At 52.0% G+C, this 15,500-nt stretch overlaps 1 protein-coding gene across 1 annotated transcript in view; it reads right to left on the reverse strand.

Annotated features, from left to right (window-relative positions):
- Nucleotides 1-3,832: 3,832 nt before the first annotated feature.
- Nucleotides 3,833-15,500, reverse strand: part of GALNT16 (polypeptide N-acetylgalactosaminyltransferase 16) — a 108,340-nt gene continuing 96,672 nt past the window's right edge. Inside the window, exons 13-16 of the mRNA XM_037832452.1 lie at nt 15,213-15,296; nt 10,504-10,645; nt 9,668-9,790; nt 3,833-6,171 (exon numbers count right to left, since the gene is read on the reverse strand). Coding sequence (XP_037688380.1) covers nt 6,034-6,171; nt 9,668-9,790; nt 10,504-10,645; nt 15,213-15,296 — 487 coding nt within the window. The 3' untranslated portion in view covers nt 3,833-6,033. The remainder of the gene's footprint in view (nt 6,172-9,667; nt 9,791-10,503; nt 10,646-15,212; nt 15,297-15,500) is intronic.

Consider the following 15,500-nt stretch of genomic DNA (forward strand, 5'->3'; position numbering starts at 1 on the left):
GCCACGACTGCCTTGACCATCAGTGTTTACAGGGCACCTCCAGGAGCCTGTTCCATGCCCTTTGCGAGGGAGGTGCTCACACCCTCCTTGGCTTGAAGATGTATGGGCTGCTGCTGCTGCAGGTCTGGGAGTCTGCATTCTCCCTAAGGTGCATCCCCAGGAGCTCAAACTGCTGCCCAGGGCCTTCTCCCCTTCCCAGCATCCATCTGCCCTCCACCTGACAGAGGCAGTACACGCTCACAGAGTGGTCACGAGATAGGCCAAGGTTACACAGCACACCCAGGCCAGGGTCCCCAGTGTGATGCTGCTGCTCCACCTGCTGCCCCCAGGCTGCACTCACTGCTCACTGGGACCGTAACTGTCCCCCACCCCTGTGGGGAACAAGTTTCTGGACCACGAGGTCACCCTGGGGTGAGGTGCCCTCGTGAGCAGGGGAACATGGAGCTCTGCAGCTGCCCAAGACAACTGTGGGACCCACGGCCCACCCACCTTTTTTGGACAGTAACAAGCCACCTGCCATGCTGGGAGCCACCCCCTGACTCAGACAATTGGGGAGGCTCAGGCAGAGGCCCGATTGGAGTGGCCCTTTAGCAACCACCTCCAGAGACTCTTACCTCCTTATTCTGGACCCAGAACCCCAGACTGAGTCTCCTGCCAGGCCTGGGGGTCTCCTAGCTGGGAGCATTTCACCACCTCAGTCCTCCTTGGGCACCACTTCTGGCTTGGACCTCTGGCTCCTAGATCTGATTCCCGCATTCGTCTGGCTCCCAGTGGACACACGGTAAGGAGCACAGGGGAAGCCTTCTTTCTCCTTGGCAAATTCGCATGGTGGGTTGGGGTGGAGTGGAGGTGCACTCAATCCAGAGCCTGGTCTCCCCCCAACTCAGTTTCCCCTCCTGGTTTGGAGGGCTGCAGACTTAAGTGTGCATACGTATCATCTGAAGTCCTCCTTACACATCCAGAAATCCCGAGTTGGCAAGTCTGGGGTGGAGCCCAGGACATATGTGTTTACTAGCCCCTCACGTGGTTCTGGGCAGGTTTCTGACCATACCTTGAGAAACACTTATTTGAAAGACAAATTATTGAAAGGCAAGCTTGGTGAACACTTGAGGGGACAGAGGTAACTGGAGAGCAAGGAGGGAGGAGAAAAAGGCCCAGCCATTGTCCCGTCAAAAAAGTCCTTCCTGGAACACCTCTTGAGCATTTTTATTCATTCTCTCCAGGCAAAAACCTTCAAATTTCCCGGGCCATCTTGTCCCACCCTTTCTTTTGCCGTCCCCAAATGGAGAAAACTCAGCCCTGGAGAAATGGTCCCTTGCTCAAAAAGCAGAGGGCATTTCTGTTTGGGTTTAAGTAGCCTCCATAACCTCCTAGAATTCCTCTGAGGTTACCAACTAGTCTATGTCACCAGGATGCTGTGTGCACTGGGTAAAAGACTGGGGACATCCAGCAAGGTCCCCGCTCAGCTGCCAGCCAGCTGACTTCCCCCAACCTCACTGAACTACCCATTATCCAGCCTGAGGCAGGCGTTGCCCAGTGTCAATCAAGCCGTCCTGCCCGGAAGCAGCATCTTCCGATCCCCAGGTCACAGTAGGAGATCCCTCGTGTCTCTCCCATAGTCTCTGCCCTCCCCTGTAGCTTTTATCAGGTGGTATTGTGGTTGTCTCTTTATTTTCCCATCTCCCCTCTTGGAGTGTAAATTCCTTGAGGACAGGGGCCCATTTCTGTCTTACTTACATTTGTGTCAGCATCCTTAGCAAAGTGCCCCAAACACAGCAGACACTGAGAAAATGTTAATGATAATAGTACTAATACACATCACTAAGCATCTAGAAAGGGCTAGATGTGTTGCAGTCATTATATAAACTGGCTCTTGCAAAACCCTCTAGGGCTGTGAGAACCCACATTTTACAGATGAGGAAACCAAGGCTGAGAGGTGAAATAACTAATTCAAGGTCACATGGCTAGCTAGAGGCAAGGCAGGGATGGACTCAGCTCATTGGGTTTCTAGAATCCACCCTCCTAGTGCACCCTTCCCTGCACTTCACGGAGTAAAGCTCAACAGGAGAGGGTTGTCCTCAGATGGCTCTGGAGCCTCGATCCGCTACCAGGCCAGCGAGCAGTCCCCTCCACCCCGAGGTAGCAATGTCCCTGGCAGTGAGGACCTTTAAAGATGAGAACATCTTTGCCTGGGTGCCCCTCCCTCCTGGATGAGGCCAACTCACACCATCACAGGGGACACCCAGAAATACCAAACACATGTTGAGAACACTGTCAGTAATTAAACTGCAGACGTGATGAACTTGGTCACAGCTCTCCTTTCTCATTCTCCAGGAGGCCATATTCCCCATCCCGTGTTGGAAAACATTCCCTGCTGCATCTTGGGGTGCCGGACCCTGGAGAGGATAGTGATGTTGCCTGGGTTATTTCCTTCAACAGCAAATGGGGAGACCCCTGCTGAAGGATCAGGGGGAAAGCCTTTGTGGAAATTGAAGCCAAGACACAGAAATCTGGGGTTCCAGGAGCCCCTCCCTGTTGGGCAAACAGGTTGGCCCAGTGCTGTCACCCCTCTCGCCCCACCTTGGGCTGCACTGTGTAAGGCCCGTGGATGGTTAATGGCCAGTGCAAGGGCTTCTGTGATTCCTCCAGGGGGTGGCTGAAGGCTAACAGCCTTAGACCTGGGAAAAGGGGGGGTGGGAAAGAAAATGAGCCTCTGGAGAAGGAGGTTTGGAGATGAGCAAAAATGAGAAAATGACCCAGGAGAAGCCAGCACCAGAGTCCTTCAAGGCTGGGAGTGAAAAGAGATGGAAAGTGGAAAGCTGGTCCAGCCTGATCAGGAGGGAGGCTCAAGAAGGCAATGGGCAGAGGGCTGTGCTCCCTGAGGAGGACGGATGGACAGAAGAAGTGACTCCAGCCAGGGCCTTCTGCAGTAACTTCCCTCTTCAGCCCAAACCAAGCTGGACTCAATAGCCAAGCTGTGTGTTCAGAACTGCCACGAGGCACGGCTTTGCTTCAGGTGCCTCCGGCCTGGAGGTCAGAAGTTCTGGGGAATCCGGGATGAGCAGCTCTAAGATAAGGTGGGGGTGGGGGTGGGAAAGCTGGGTTCAGGAAAGGCTTAGTCATCCCTGGCCTGTGGACAGTAGTTCGTTTGTGCATGGAAACAGCATTTATTTTTACTTGAGTAGGTTCAGCTTCTGATCACAGAAATGGTAAGGGTTTTCCATTGGTTTCCATAGAAACATTAGGCAGAACATCTGCTACCAGATCAAGCAAGGCTGGGCTGGTAGGACTCTTTCTGGAATTATGTTGCTGTTTTTCCCCAAGAAGATTGTCCCCCATGAATTTTACCACTGCCTTCCTGTGTGACACATAGCGGGGCCCACCTGCAGGAGGGGCGAGCGGCAGCTCAGAGGGGCCAGGGTGGGCTCCCAGGAAAGGAGAGAGGGATGGCTGAAGGCCAGGGTGGTGGTAGAGCGATGAAGCCCCTTTGTTTCCCGTTCCTAAGCCTAAGTAGGGTGCTGTGATGAAGCAATAGGAGCCTTGGCCCAGTCGGACACAGGCTGGCTCCTGAGCCCTGGCCCCAGGCCTGCCCTGGTGGCAGGGCCACCTGCTGGCTTCCTCCAGAGCAGCCAGACCATTGCCCAGGCGTCCCTGGGGACCCACAGGGCATGTAGGCTGAGGAGCAAGAAGACATCAGGGACAGGAGCAGGTAAGACTTGAACATGTTCAGTTTCACTTTTACAGAAAGGAGGTCTCACTGTCCCTTCCCAGCAGGGGAGGGTAGTTCTGCAGGGCTCGGCTCTGGAGTCCGAAAGGAAGGCGCCGGTGCACGTGAGTGTGTGAGAAGTGGTTTTATTCCAGGGGTGTGTTCCATAAAGACAAGGTCCTCGAGGACAGCTAGTGGCACATGCTTTGGTCAAGAGGAGGAAAAGCAGAACAGAATAGGGCTGAGTCCCCACAGCAGAGCCTGCCTGAGCCCACCGACATGAGGCAGAGACCCTCCAAAGGATCCCCAGGCACAGTCCTCCTCCACGTAACTAGAGGAGCCCGTGTCCTCCAGGCCCAGGCCTTTCAGTTCACCTTCATCCCTGTCCAGTTCCATCTTAAGCTGTGGCAGGAGATTTCCCAAGCAGACAGGGGGACCCGAGGCCTGTGAGGCTGCCCGCCGAGGTAGACACGTAACAGTGGAGATGGAGATGGAGAAAACCTCACAATGAAGGACAGGAGAAGTGGGCATGAGGGAGCGGACCCCACACTGGCAAGCCCGGGGCGGGCGGTGGGTGCAGGGGCACTGCTGGGAGGATGCTGGTGAGTCGGGAGGTGAGGAAAGCACTCCAGGGTGGGTGCTGCTCCAGCCCCAACGACCACGTGGAGGGAGAGGAAGAAGGTGGTTTGGGCTCACAGCATAGGTAGATGGTGGCTCCAATCCAGAACATTACGGAACGTCCCCTGGGGATCAGGGACTTCTTTAAGAAGCTGAGGAACGCCACAGAACTTCTCTCCAGGAAAATGCACTCATGCACACACAGGCAATATTTGGGGGGACAATTTTAGGAGATTCCTGGACCCTCTGGAGTCCACGAACTTCCTTGGGGTCTGTGGATTGCTGGTCAATGAAAGACTGGGAGCTCCTGGGGCTAGATGTGTCCATCCCAGGCTGGTTTGCTTTGGGGTGGGGGTGGGGGACCCCCGGAGGCCTTGGTACCAGCATTGTTTTTACCCAAGATCACACAGCCTGAGTCTGTGGGCAGTGGGAGGGGGAAAGGGGAAAGGGACAGAGCAGAAGCAGTTTCAAGACAAGGTCATAGGGTATTGGGAAAAGAGGCCCAGTGGACGTGAGAAGGCCCTGGGGGTCCTCTACACAAAGACAAGCTACCAGCCAGCCTCCTGGCCCACGGCCATAGCTGACCCTTCAAGGGGACTCTCTCCTAGAGCGGGGAGGGCAATGAGGACTAGGTTTACCCTGGAGGCCCCTCTAATGACTTAGGTGATGTTCTCCCTCCAGAAAGGAGATCCCATTTTTACTGGCCGCCCCACCACCGTGATGCTATATTTACAGAGGCAAAGACCTTTGAGCAGGCAGGGGTCGAAAAATAAGAACGACGCGGGGGCTGGTCTGTGGTGCGAGGTGGCTGCCTGTCCTCACGGGAGCCTCACAGGGGCCAAGGCAGGTGGGACAGGCACCAGCTGGCCTTCCAGGCCAGGGGCAGGGGCCTCGGCCTAGCACATGGCCAAACAGAAGTGGGGTCTGTTTAATAAACTGTGTCTCCTAAAAGCCCTCTGCAGCCTTCTTGCCAAGACTCTGGGGACTCACAGCAGCAGAACTGGAGGCACAGAATCGGGCTCAGACCCTCAGTAGCAAAGTAGAGGAGAAACTACCTCGTGGGGAAGAGACCTTGCTCTTTCGATGCTCTGCTGCTCCTCTGACCGTGTTCTTCCACAGGTTACCCATCCTTTGTCCCGAGGACCCCATCCCTCCCCCAGCCAAGCTGGGCCTGGCATCTTGCCGATGTGGTCACTGCGTCTCCTCCGCTTTCTGTTCTCTGCCTGCCTCTGCAGGCTGCCCCTCTCCCCGCTTCTTCCCAGCCTTCAGCTGCCCACTTTCTCCTCCCACCCCCATTACCACAGGCAGGCCGCATGGCCCAGCTGGGACCCCAGGTAGACTTTTGTCCTCGTTCTCCCAGCCAACAAGGGGAGGGCCCACAAATCACCACTGGGCCCCAAGGAAGGGCAAGGGAGAGGGCAGAGGGCAGGGGACACCTGCCCAGTCTCTGCCCCTGCAACAGCAGCTCAGCATCCTGACCATCTCCGCTCCCATGCCACAGCTGGGGTGGCAGAGCAGGCATGGGGATGTGTCCCCCATGCCCTCCCCAATTCAAGCTTTGGAGAAATGTGTGTCATGGCAGGGGTGTTTGCTGATGATTCTGGCAGGAATGTGAGGAGATGGAAACGGCCCGCTTTACACTCCCCCACCCTAACCCCCTTCCAGTCCCAAAGTCTCATGCAAAAGGTACAGGAGGCCCCGAGCTACCATCATGTGTGTGGCAGCAGCTGCCACTGCTGGGCCGGGGCATCGGCCTGGCACTTCTTCGTCACCAGCTGGGTGGGCTGCATCTCCAGGCAGAGGCCACTGAACGCGTGCTGGATGAAAGATCCTTTCCTCTTCCATTTCTGGGGGGCACAGGAGTGGAAAGAGTGAGGAGAGAAACAAGAAAACAATGATTAAAAAATATATATATTTATACCTTCATTTCACATGTGTGTAAATTGTCTTGTATATACCTAGACCTTTAAAACGGACTTTGTGTTCCACATAGAAGAGGCTCCGAAATTCCCAGTACTCACTGGCTCAAAATAGCGACAGTTGCCTCCATCCACACACACACAAACACACATGTGTGCACGACACAGGTGAGCTCACCCCTCCCAATGGTGCTCTTGATTCTGCAGTTTGCATGAAGTTACTATCTAATCAGAGGAGATAGAACAGAGGCCCATGAGCTGAATCTAATCCAGAGATATATTTTGTTTGGCCTGCACAGTGTTTATTTAAAATTTAGCTTTGTGGCCACATAAAATTCTTCATTTCTAGCTTCTCATTAAACATTGGGCCTGTTTCCTTGGTGATATCGGCTGGTTGGGCCAAGCACTTGCTCCTGGCCTTGGACGGGGCTCTTGCTCCAAAATGTCTGTAGTTCTTTCTGGTCCCTACTGCACTCCTGTAGGGGTTCCCCCACCAGCCCCCTGCAGGCATTGAGTTTGCAAGCCTTGGCCAAAATGAATCTTTTACTTCTTCAAACAAGACTTCTTCTCCCTGCAGCTTCTGACCTGGCTTTAACCACGAGGCCAGTTGCTGACAGCCTCTGGTGGGAACTGGCTTTGCAGAGATGAAGAGTGAGGCCTGTGGATGGGGGGAGGACTTGAATTGCCCTATCACAGAGTCACGCAGGGGCTCCTGGGTCAGCCCCTTCACCTCTGGGGGCCTCACCTCTCCCAGGTCTGACAAGGAGGAGAAGAGCTGCGCCTGTAGGACACTTTGGAAGTGCCTGGAGGGAGGAAGAAATGTTTTTGGAGCATGTGGGAGATGATTCCAAGGCTCAGGGAAGAACAAACAGTGAGACGGATCTATTTTTGCCTTCTCTCCTACTTCTGTCTCACGCCACCCTCTCCCGTTTTCCTATAACCACCTTGTCCTCTCTTCTCCCAATGGTGGGGGTGCTGGCAACCACAGGGATTGAGCCTAGAGGTCTCTGAGGGGGAGGGGTCTGTGTTCTCACTGGAGATGAGCTGCATCCACAGCAGGGCCAGGGCCAGGGCTGCTGGGGGCCATGGGGTGGGCCAGGAAGGCGAACCAACATGGAGGTGCACACAGCCATCCACTGGGTGGGGGGTGAGAACCAGCCCCTCTGGGCCCCTGTGGCCCCAGCAGAGAGGGGTCCCTGGCATCAAGGGCAGGGGGAATGGGTGGGAGACAGCCTTGGCAGCTCTGGGACTCTTACTGCTCTGCGCTCTTCTAGTCCCTGACGTTGACCTCTGTGCCGGTTTGTATATATCATGTACCCCAGAAAAAGCTATATTCTTTAATGCATTCTTGTGGGGGCAGGCGTATTAGTGTGGATTGGGTTGGAACCTATTGGTTCAGTGACCATGGAGATATGACCCACCCATCTGTGGGTGATAACTCTGATTGGATAATTTCCATGGAGGTGTGGTCCCACCCATTCAGCTTGGGCCTTGATTGGTTCACTGGAACCCTATAAAAGCTCAGACAGAAGGAGCTCATAGCAAGCTGGAGCTGAGACAGACGTTTTGAAGACGGCCATTGGAAGCTGATGCAGACATTTTGGAGAACACCATTTTGAAATGCAACATGGAAGCAAGCAGACTCCAGCCACGTGCCTTCCCAGATAACAGAGGTTTTCTGGATGCCAACAGCCTTTCTCCAGTGAAGGTGCCCTTTGTTGATGGACACTTTATGGCCTTAAGACTGTAACTGTGTAACCAAATAAACCCCCTTTTACAAATGCCAATCCATCTCTGGTGTTTTGCATTCCAGCAGCATTAGCAAACCAGAACAACCTCCAAGCACCATCAGTTGGGGAGTGTGCAGCCATCCTCTGCCTGGGAGGTCTTGCTGACCACGGTTGGTGGGGGGTGTGGTGCAGGGCCCTCCTCGGCCTCCAAAGCCCCATGCCCAGTGCTGCCCCAGCATTTGGCCCTCTGTTCTGTCCCTTCCTGCCTGACTAGACCATAAGTTCCTTGGGGTCTAGGACCACGTCTTTCTTTCATCCTGCCACCAACGTGTACAGCACATAGTCTGGCACAAGGCAGCCCCCCCATAAAATGTTAATTTTAGTATGAATGAATGAACAAATCAGTCACCCAATTGTTAGGAGGTGCTCCCCAAATTGCAAGGTTCTCACTTCCCACCAGAGTCAGCAGGCACAAGCTTGGAGCCACTCAATTCTGGGCCTGGCCAGAGAAACAATATCACTTCCCAGTACTTCCCAGCTCCACAAACTCTTTCAGTTCCTGCATATTCCTTGCAAGGTAGGCAGGGGAGGGAGCCCTTATTTTATAAATGGGGAGACTGAGGCTCAGAGAGGTGGGGGAAGTGGCGGAGCTGGGACCTGTGGTTCCATCATACCTGCTCCAGTTCATAGGAGCCTCTTGGACCCGTAAAGGCCAAGTAGCCTCAGAAACAGGCCAAAAGGGGACCAAGAGGGGAGGCCCAGATTCTAGAAGGCATCGGGCAGATGGAGAGCTGCTCATCCTGTCCTCCTGAGAGGAGAAGGGGCACAGCCATCCCAGGGGCTGTGGGGCCTGGCAGGACTTTTAGGAGCGGAAGGAATAGGGCCCAAGGAAATTCCTGCAAGCCCTGTAGGCTGGGCCAGCACAAAGTGGAAAATGGATGCTTCGGCCCCTACGTATTTGAGTGGAGTCTGGCCCTGGGAGCTACTTTCTACCTCTGGCCTCAATAAGGAGGGGTGAGGGTGGGCGGGAGGCTTTACCTCAGAGATGTCGGGCCATGACAGCCGAGAAATCACCATTTCCATGTCTCAGTCAGACAGCCACAAAATACTTCTTGAGTATCTACTATGTGCTGGGTTCAAACAGTGGGCTTAGGAGTCACACACACTGATCTGGGTTTGAATCCCAATCCCTCCACTTACTAGTTGTGTGATCCAACACACATTTCTTAAATCCAGTGAGCCTGGTGGATCCACCTATCAAATGAGGATAGTACCAGGACCACACCACTGGGTTGCTGGGAGGGTTAGATGAGACCATCTATGTAAAACTCCCAGTACAGGCTCTTGGTAAAAGCTAACACTTATTCTCATTGTAGGAGTTGTCAGGGGCAAGGGATTCAGTTGTTAAGACAAATCGTCTCTGCCCTCATGGAGCACACAGGTTGGCAGGAGAGACAGACATTAAATAAATATTCACCTGAAGAAGTACTTCCTCATCAGTGAAGTAATAGGCTTGGCTGGGATATCAGCTTAGGACCCCAGATCCTCACCTGGAGGGCTTCTCTGGGTCTAAATGTCTCAACCTGGAGCTCTCCTCCAGGGGCTGCTGCACCCACTGAGTATCTTTCTGGGACTGCTGGCCGCCCTGTCCCCAGGGGCTGGGGCTGCAGTGTTCCCAGAACGGGGAGTCTTACCTGCCTGCCTTCCCTCGGGTTGCACACCTGCAGCGTGACCCGGGCCCCAGGGGTGGTGGAGGTGGAGGTGGAAAACAGGCACTTTCCCTGCTGCTGGATGAGATGGTCACTGAACAGCCACTCCTGTAAGATGGGGACCAGAAGGGCTGGGTCAAACAGTAAGATCAGCAATGGATGGATAAACTGATAGATAAGTGATAAAGGAAACATAACACACTGCTAATGATGGTAGAAGCTAGGGGTGGGTATGTGGGTGTTTGCTGTATAATTCTTTCAACTTTTCAATATGTTTGAAATTTTCCAGAAAAAAATATTGTGTGTGGGGTGGGTGGGTGGCAGGGGAAGTTGAATTGGAGCTGGCCAGAGGGCAATCAAGGATGCACAAAGGGACACTGGGGAATGGGAGAGAGACAGGATGTGGGACAGGGCAGCCAGGGAGCTGGACCAGGCTGGGGTCTCCATGACCTGGTCTAGTTTGGATGTGGGCACATGGACTCTCACATGCTGCCCACGTGTGTACATGCCTGCACATGTGTTCACACACAGCAGTCTGGACACTGCTCCTGCTATACAAGCTGACCACCTGTGTCCCAGGAGAGAACTGGGCACTGTGAGGGCAGCATTTCTCCCTCTGCAAGGAGAAAGCAGGTGGTGCACACAGGGGCAACCATGTGACAGGCTGGAAACAGGCTGGGAGTGTGGCAGGAACTGACCCAAGAGCAGACTATGAGGAAGGAGCAGAGAATGAGCAGAGGGAAACCCTCCGCCCCTCCTGGATGATGCCCCTGGCTCCTCTCCCACCCTGTCTCTGGACTCAGAGGTCCCAAGCAGCTTACCTGGGGTGCAGGTGGGCTCTTGGCTGACCCTCTGCAGATCCCCATTCCAAGCAGGAAGTTCCCGGCCGTGTCCTGGCCCTGGGATTCTAAGCAGTTAACGCCCTGCTTAATGATGCCAGGGAGTACTTCTTTCTCTGGGACACTGAGAGAAAAGACAGTGTCAGTTTCATCCTCTGCCCACCTGAGGCTGACCCATCACCTGGGCACGAAGTTCTCCATGGGAAGGGACGCTCCGGGGCAGGCCTGGCCAGCAGGAAGAGGTGAGCTGCAGAGGCTGCGGGAACAGGAGCAGCCTCTGGGAAACCTGGGCCTCCAAGAGCCCCAGGGACTGCTCCAGAAGCTCCAAGGACTGCTCTGGAGGCCAAGGCCAGAGACACAGGGGACCCTATGGGGAGAGAGCCCAGGTGAGAAACACAGGGTGCCGCAGTGCAGAAAGAGGAAAGAAAGCCTGGGAGGAGGCTGGGGTCTAAACAGGCTATAACCAATCTCAAAATGACAGGAAAGGGCTCAGTTTGAAGAAGCAAATTTAAAATACATCAATATGAAATTGTGTTCAACTCACTAATGATCAAGGAAATACAAACTAAATGAGTCACCACTGTTTACCATTTATGTTTATGTATTTATTTTTCAGGTAATGTGTATGTGTGTGGGTATAGATAGTTTTTTTTAAAAAAACGATCACCCTCAGCATTGGCAATAGCTGTGAAATTCGTCTTCTCACTCTTCTCATATCCTGCCAGTGACAGCATAAATTGGCCCAAGTTTTCTGGAGAGCAATGTGGTATTATTTTTTAAAATGTTCACACCTTTAACAATCCCACTTCTGAGAATTTATTATCCTCAGGAAATAATTATAGATGTGTGCAGAGTATTCGTTTCAAAGGTGTTTACCTCAGTGTGGTTAATTTTACTGAAAACACTGGAAATTTCTAGATAACCAACAGTAGGGGATGGGCTAAGTAAATAGGATGGAAAATCCTGCAGCCATTAAAAATCACTCTGTGAAGGGCTATTTAATAACATGGAAAAAAGGTTCACAACATACTGTTAGGTTTCAAAATATTATACATTATATTCTCAAAATATTTTATACACAGGGAAATATGCTTGAACACACATGTGCACAGACAATGACATAAACACTGTCTTACCCTGTGGATAACAAACCTAAGGAGACTGTTGGCCCTAACAGACACAAGTTTATATCCTTGAAGGTTATCTGTGTTATTGGACTACACCCCCATGTAGTCCACAGAGGTAACGGGGAACCAGGAGGGGTTCAAGAGTCTGACCATGTGCCTCATCTTATCGGCCTCCTGTTAACTCAGTTGGGGAGAGAACTTGAGGCTGGGGAGCCTTCATAAAGTTTCTGGTGTTCTTAGATGTGGACATCCTGCAGGATCTCAATCACACCAGGTCTCCTTTCTCAGGGCTGGCTGGAAGCCCATGGAACCCCAGAACCGATCTGCTCCCACGGGGTCTCGGGGAGACACGTTCATTCTCTCCCACACTCCTGGCTGCAGTGTATGCCTCCTCCAGACCCCGCACCAGATCGAGCAGCTCTACAGCAGAGCTTGCAAACCACTGGCCCTCAGGCTCAATCTAACCCCCAGATATGTTTTATCTGATGGACAAAACGTGGTGTTTGTTGCTTTTAATTAGTTGGTAATACTAAAAAAAAAAAAAAAAAAAAAAAATTTTAAAATTGGACATTCTGCAGAAACATCTGAATTTCCAGCTTCTTTTTGGAAAATGGGAAGAAGAGACTACACTGAGTCTGCATACCTGCCTGACATTAATCCACTGTAGTCAGTAGCAGCTGCCCCCTCTGGGTGGGGCTTTGACATCCCAGTTTGCCACAGTCCCCACACTCCTTATTGTCTCCACTGACCACTTTATTTATTTATATTACCTGTCTGACCACTATAAGGGCTTCAGTTTGCAACCTCTACTAGTTGCAAGGGTGTTAAGAAGCAATGGCTCCACCCTCTCTGCTTCATCCAGGGGATATCTGTTATATTTCCCCCCTCTATCAAGAAATATTCCCTGCCTCCTGAGGCTTGTTTGAGAACTACGCTCTGGGAGAATAAGGTAAGGGGTCTAGGGGTTGTTCCAGGCCCTGCTACTCTTTTTATCTCCCCACCCCTGTTGCTTATGGGGAGCAATCTCAAGACCAGATGCGGCTCCGGAGGTGTCTGTGTGGTCACTGCACAGGGGCAGCTGGGATGGCCATCACCACTACCCTTCCACAGTTCCCCAGCAGGACTGGGCTCAGCTGCCCTGTTTGTAGGTAGCCTTCTTGGGTCTCCATCCACTCCCCTCTTTGCAGATCTCCAGGCAAGTCAGCCATTAGCCCTGACACCACCTTTGTAGAAATACAATTGACACCCCTTCCTCCAGATACTTTTCTTCCATCTGTTAGAAAACGGTCATAATATATGGGTTTTGTAAGAAGAAAGTTTATTGCCATCTGCCAGGAAGTGCTGTAATAAACAATGTCTACTGTGTGACTGTTACCCTCCCAGATGTGCGCGGTTGTGCAATGCACAACCACGACAAGGTTCCTGGCAGTCCTAACAAAAGTAATAAATTAACAGTTGCCAAAGCCAGCTGCAGAGCTCCATCCTGGAGAAGGGTTAGAGCCCTGGCAAGACGGTTGCCAAGGCTTCTTCCTTCAGCCCCCTCAAAGAGACTTCCCGCTGATCGAGTCCAAGTGTGGGCAACTATTGCGATCCTCATTTGGAGGAAAGTTGCTATCATTTGCACCCATAGACATCCTTTCTAACCAAAATCCCAGTCCCTCACCCTGAGCACGGAGGCAGAACATGACTGAGTTAGCTGGGGGTGAACAATCTTGATAAGATAGAAGTATGGGGTTTCTATCTTAACAAAACACAAATTAAACATTAAAAAAAAACATTGACACAGTGACAGAACAAACAGAAGGTGGCTTACACGCCTCATTTAACAGCCGGTTTCATCCACTCTCTGCCTTGTGATTGAGCCATGTTTCTGATAGTTACAGGTCCTCAGGCGATGCTTGGCCCCCACGTGTGGGAGGGGAAGGGGTGTGGAAGGGGAGGGCACTTCCGAGGCCTCCTTGACACCTCCCACAGGCTCCCCACCCCTTCCCAGCGCCTGCCCCCGAGCTTAGTCTATGGGCTCCCTCCAAATGTTCTGTGAACTTCCACAGAATGGAAAGAAACAGCTTCTTTTTTCTCTCAGGGTCTAAGAAAAGAACACATCTGAATGAGTACTGTCCCCTTAAAAGCAGTAGCTTTGGGAAGTTATTTATTACATTTTTAAAAATTTAATATTCTTTCCTTCACAGCTATCACCTGGGTAGCTGGGGTTATTCAGTTGCCAACTCTCTTCCAATGTTGCTGCCGTTACTCAAATCATTGGGGGAATTCCTTGGAAATTGCTACCGGAGTCCGTTAAGTCTTGTTACTTTAGAATCACACTGTATTTAGGACCCAGAATTGTATTATCTGGGTTAGTCATCTAGTTTATTCACTGGACTTGGCTACAGCCTAACTATGGCTGTTCTCCAAAAATCAGTACTGCCCTCAAAGAACAAAGATTTGCTTCCCTCAAGGATATGCGGGCTCTGAGGGCAACTCTGAAAGAGGAGTGTTCCGGGAAGCCATGGCAGCATCCTCGGAGAAAGCTGGCCGTAGTGGAATGACCTCAGTTCCTCAAGGTGAAGCTGTAGCAGGCAGAATGCTAATTTCCAAGACATTATTTGAGCACCTGCCTACTTTGTGACAGACACTGGTTTAGAGCCTGGAGGTGAAGCTGTGAAGAAAACAGGTAAAAACCTCTACCCTCATGGAGCTTACAGTCAGGTGGGGGAGACAGACCACAAAGTTAACTGGCCAAATATGTAATGTTAAATACTGACAAGGGCTATAAAGAAAAATAAAGCAGAGAAGGTGGGGAGGGGCACAGTGCTGCCAATTTAAAATGTTTGGGAAGGTGTCCCTAAGAAGGGGACATTTGAGTCAAGACCTGAAGGATGTGAGGAATGAGGTGTGTAGATCACCCAAGACATTGAAAAGGATTTTGAAATAAGAAAAAGAATCCTCTTTGCCCCCTCTCAGCCATTATTGCTTTTTACCCACAGTCCTCTTTGGTACGCACATATATTTATAGGTAGCTGCAGCTCTACTGTACACACCACTTGTATTTTGCTTCCTCATTTGCTATAGCAAACACTTCTCACAGTCTTTATGATTATAATATTAACGACTGCATAATATTTGTTTAAATCAATGTTTGTGGTTCGTGAAACCCAGCCTCTGTTGTTAGTTGCTTCTTGTTTTTTTCACAGCAGCAGAAAAGGCTGCCATATGTTTCCACTTGCCAACGGCTTTTTGCTTTGGTTGCTTTATTTCCAAGGATACATTCCCAGGAGGGAGAGAACAGGGCAAAAGGTGATAAATGTTCCTGTGGCCTTTGCTACATAATGCAGTGCAGCTTTTCTAAGGAACAATGTCCATTTCTAGCTCTAAGACCTAGACCCAGAATTGTCTGCTAACAATTCCTTTCCTACCCCTCCTAATTTATAACTCCTCAGAACACCCCCTCAGTTCCCCCAGACCCTTCACATGAGCCAGACCATCTGGAGTGAGGCACTCTAAGGCTGGTGGGGTCCCCAGGCCTCAGCCCCCACCCCAGATGCCCGAGACAAGGGCTGCACTCACGTGAGCTCGGGATAGACGTTCTCCAGGTACCAGCGAAAGGACTTGCAGTTCATCTTCTTCCTCTGCTCAATCCGTGTGGCCACGCTGGAGGAGGAGGCCAGGCTCAGGCAGGGTCCTGGGGCAAGGACCGGGAGCCACCACCCCCCACCCTGCCCCCCTGGGCTGCCGCCTTGCGCCATCAGCTGACCCCAGGTCTCCCTGCCACTACTCCCTCCTCTTCTCAGTTTCTTGCTCAGAGCTCTCCTTTGGGAGGAACCCAGCCCACGGGGTTTACTCTTTACTCTGGGC

This window comes from Choloepus didactylus, chromosome 4 (genome assembly GCF_015220235.1).
Source record: "Choloepus didactylus isolate mChoDid1 chromosome 4, mChoDid1.pri, whole genome shotgun sequence".
NCBI classification, from domain to species: domain Eukaryota; kingdom Metazoa; phylum Chordata; class Mammalia; order Pilosa; family Megalonychidae; genus Choloepus; species Choloepus didactylus.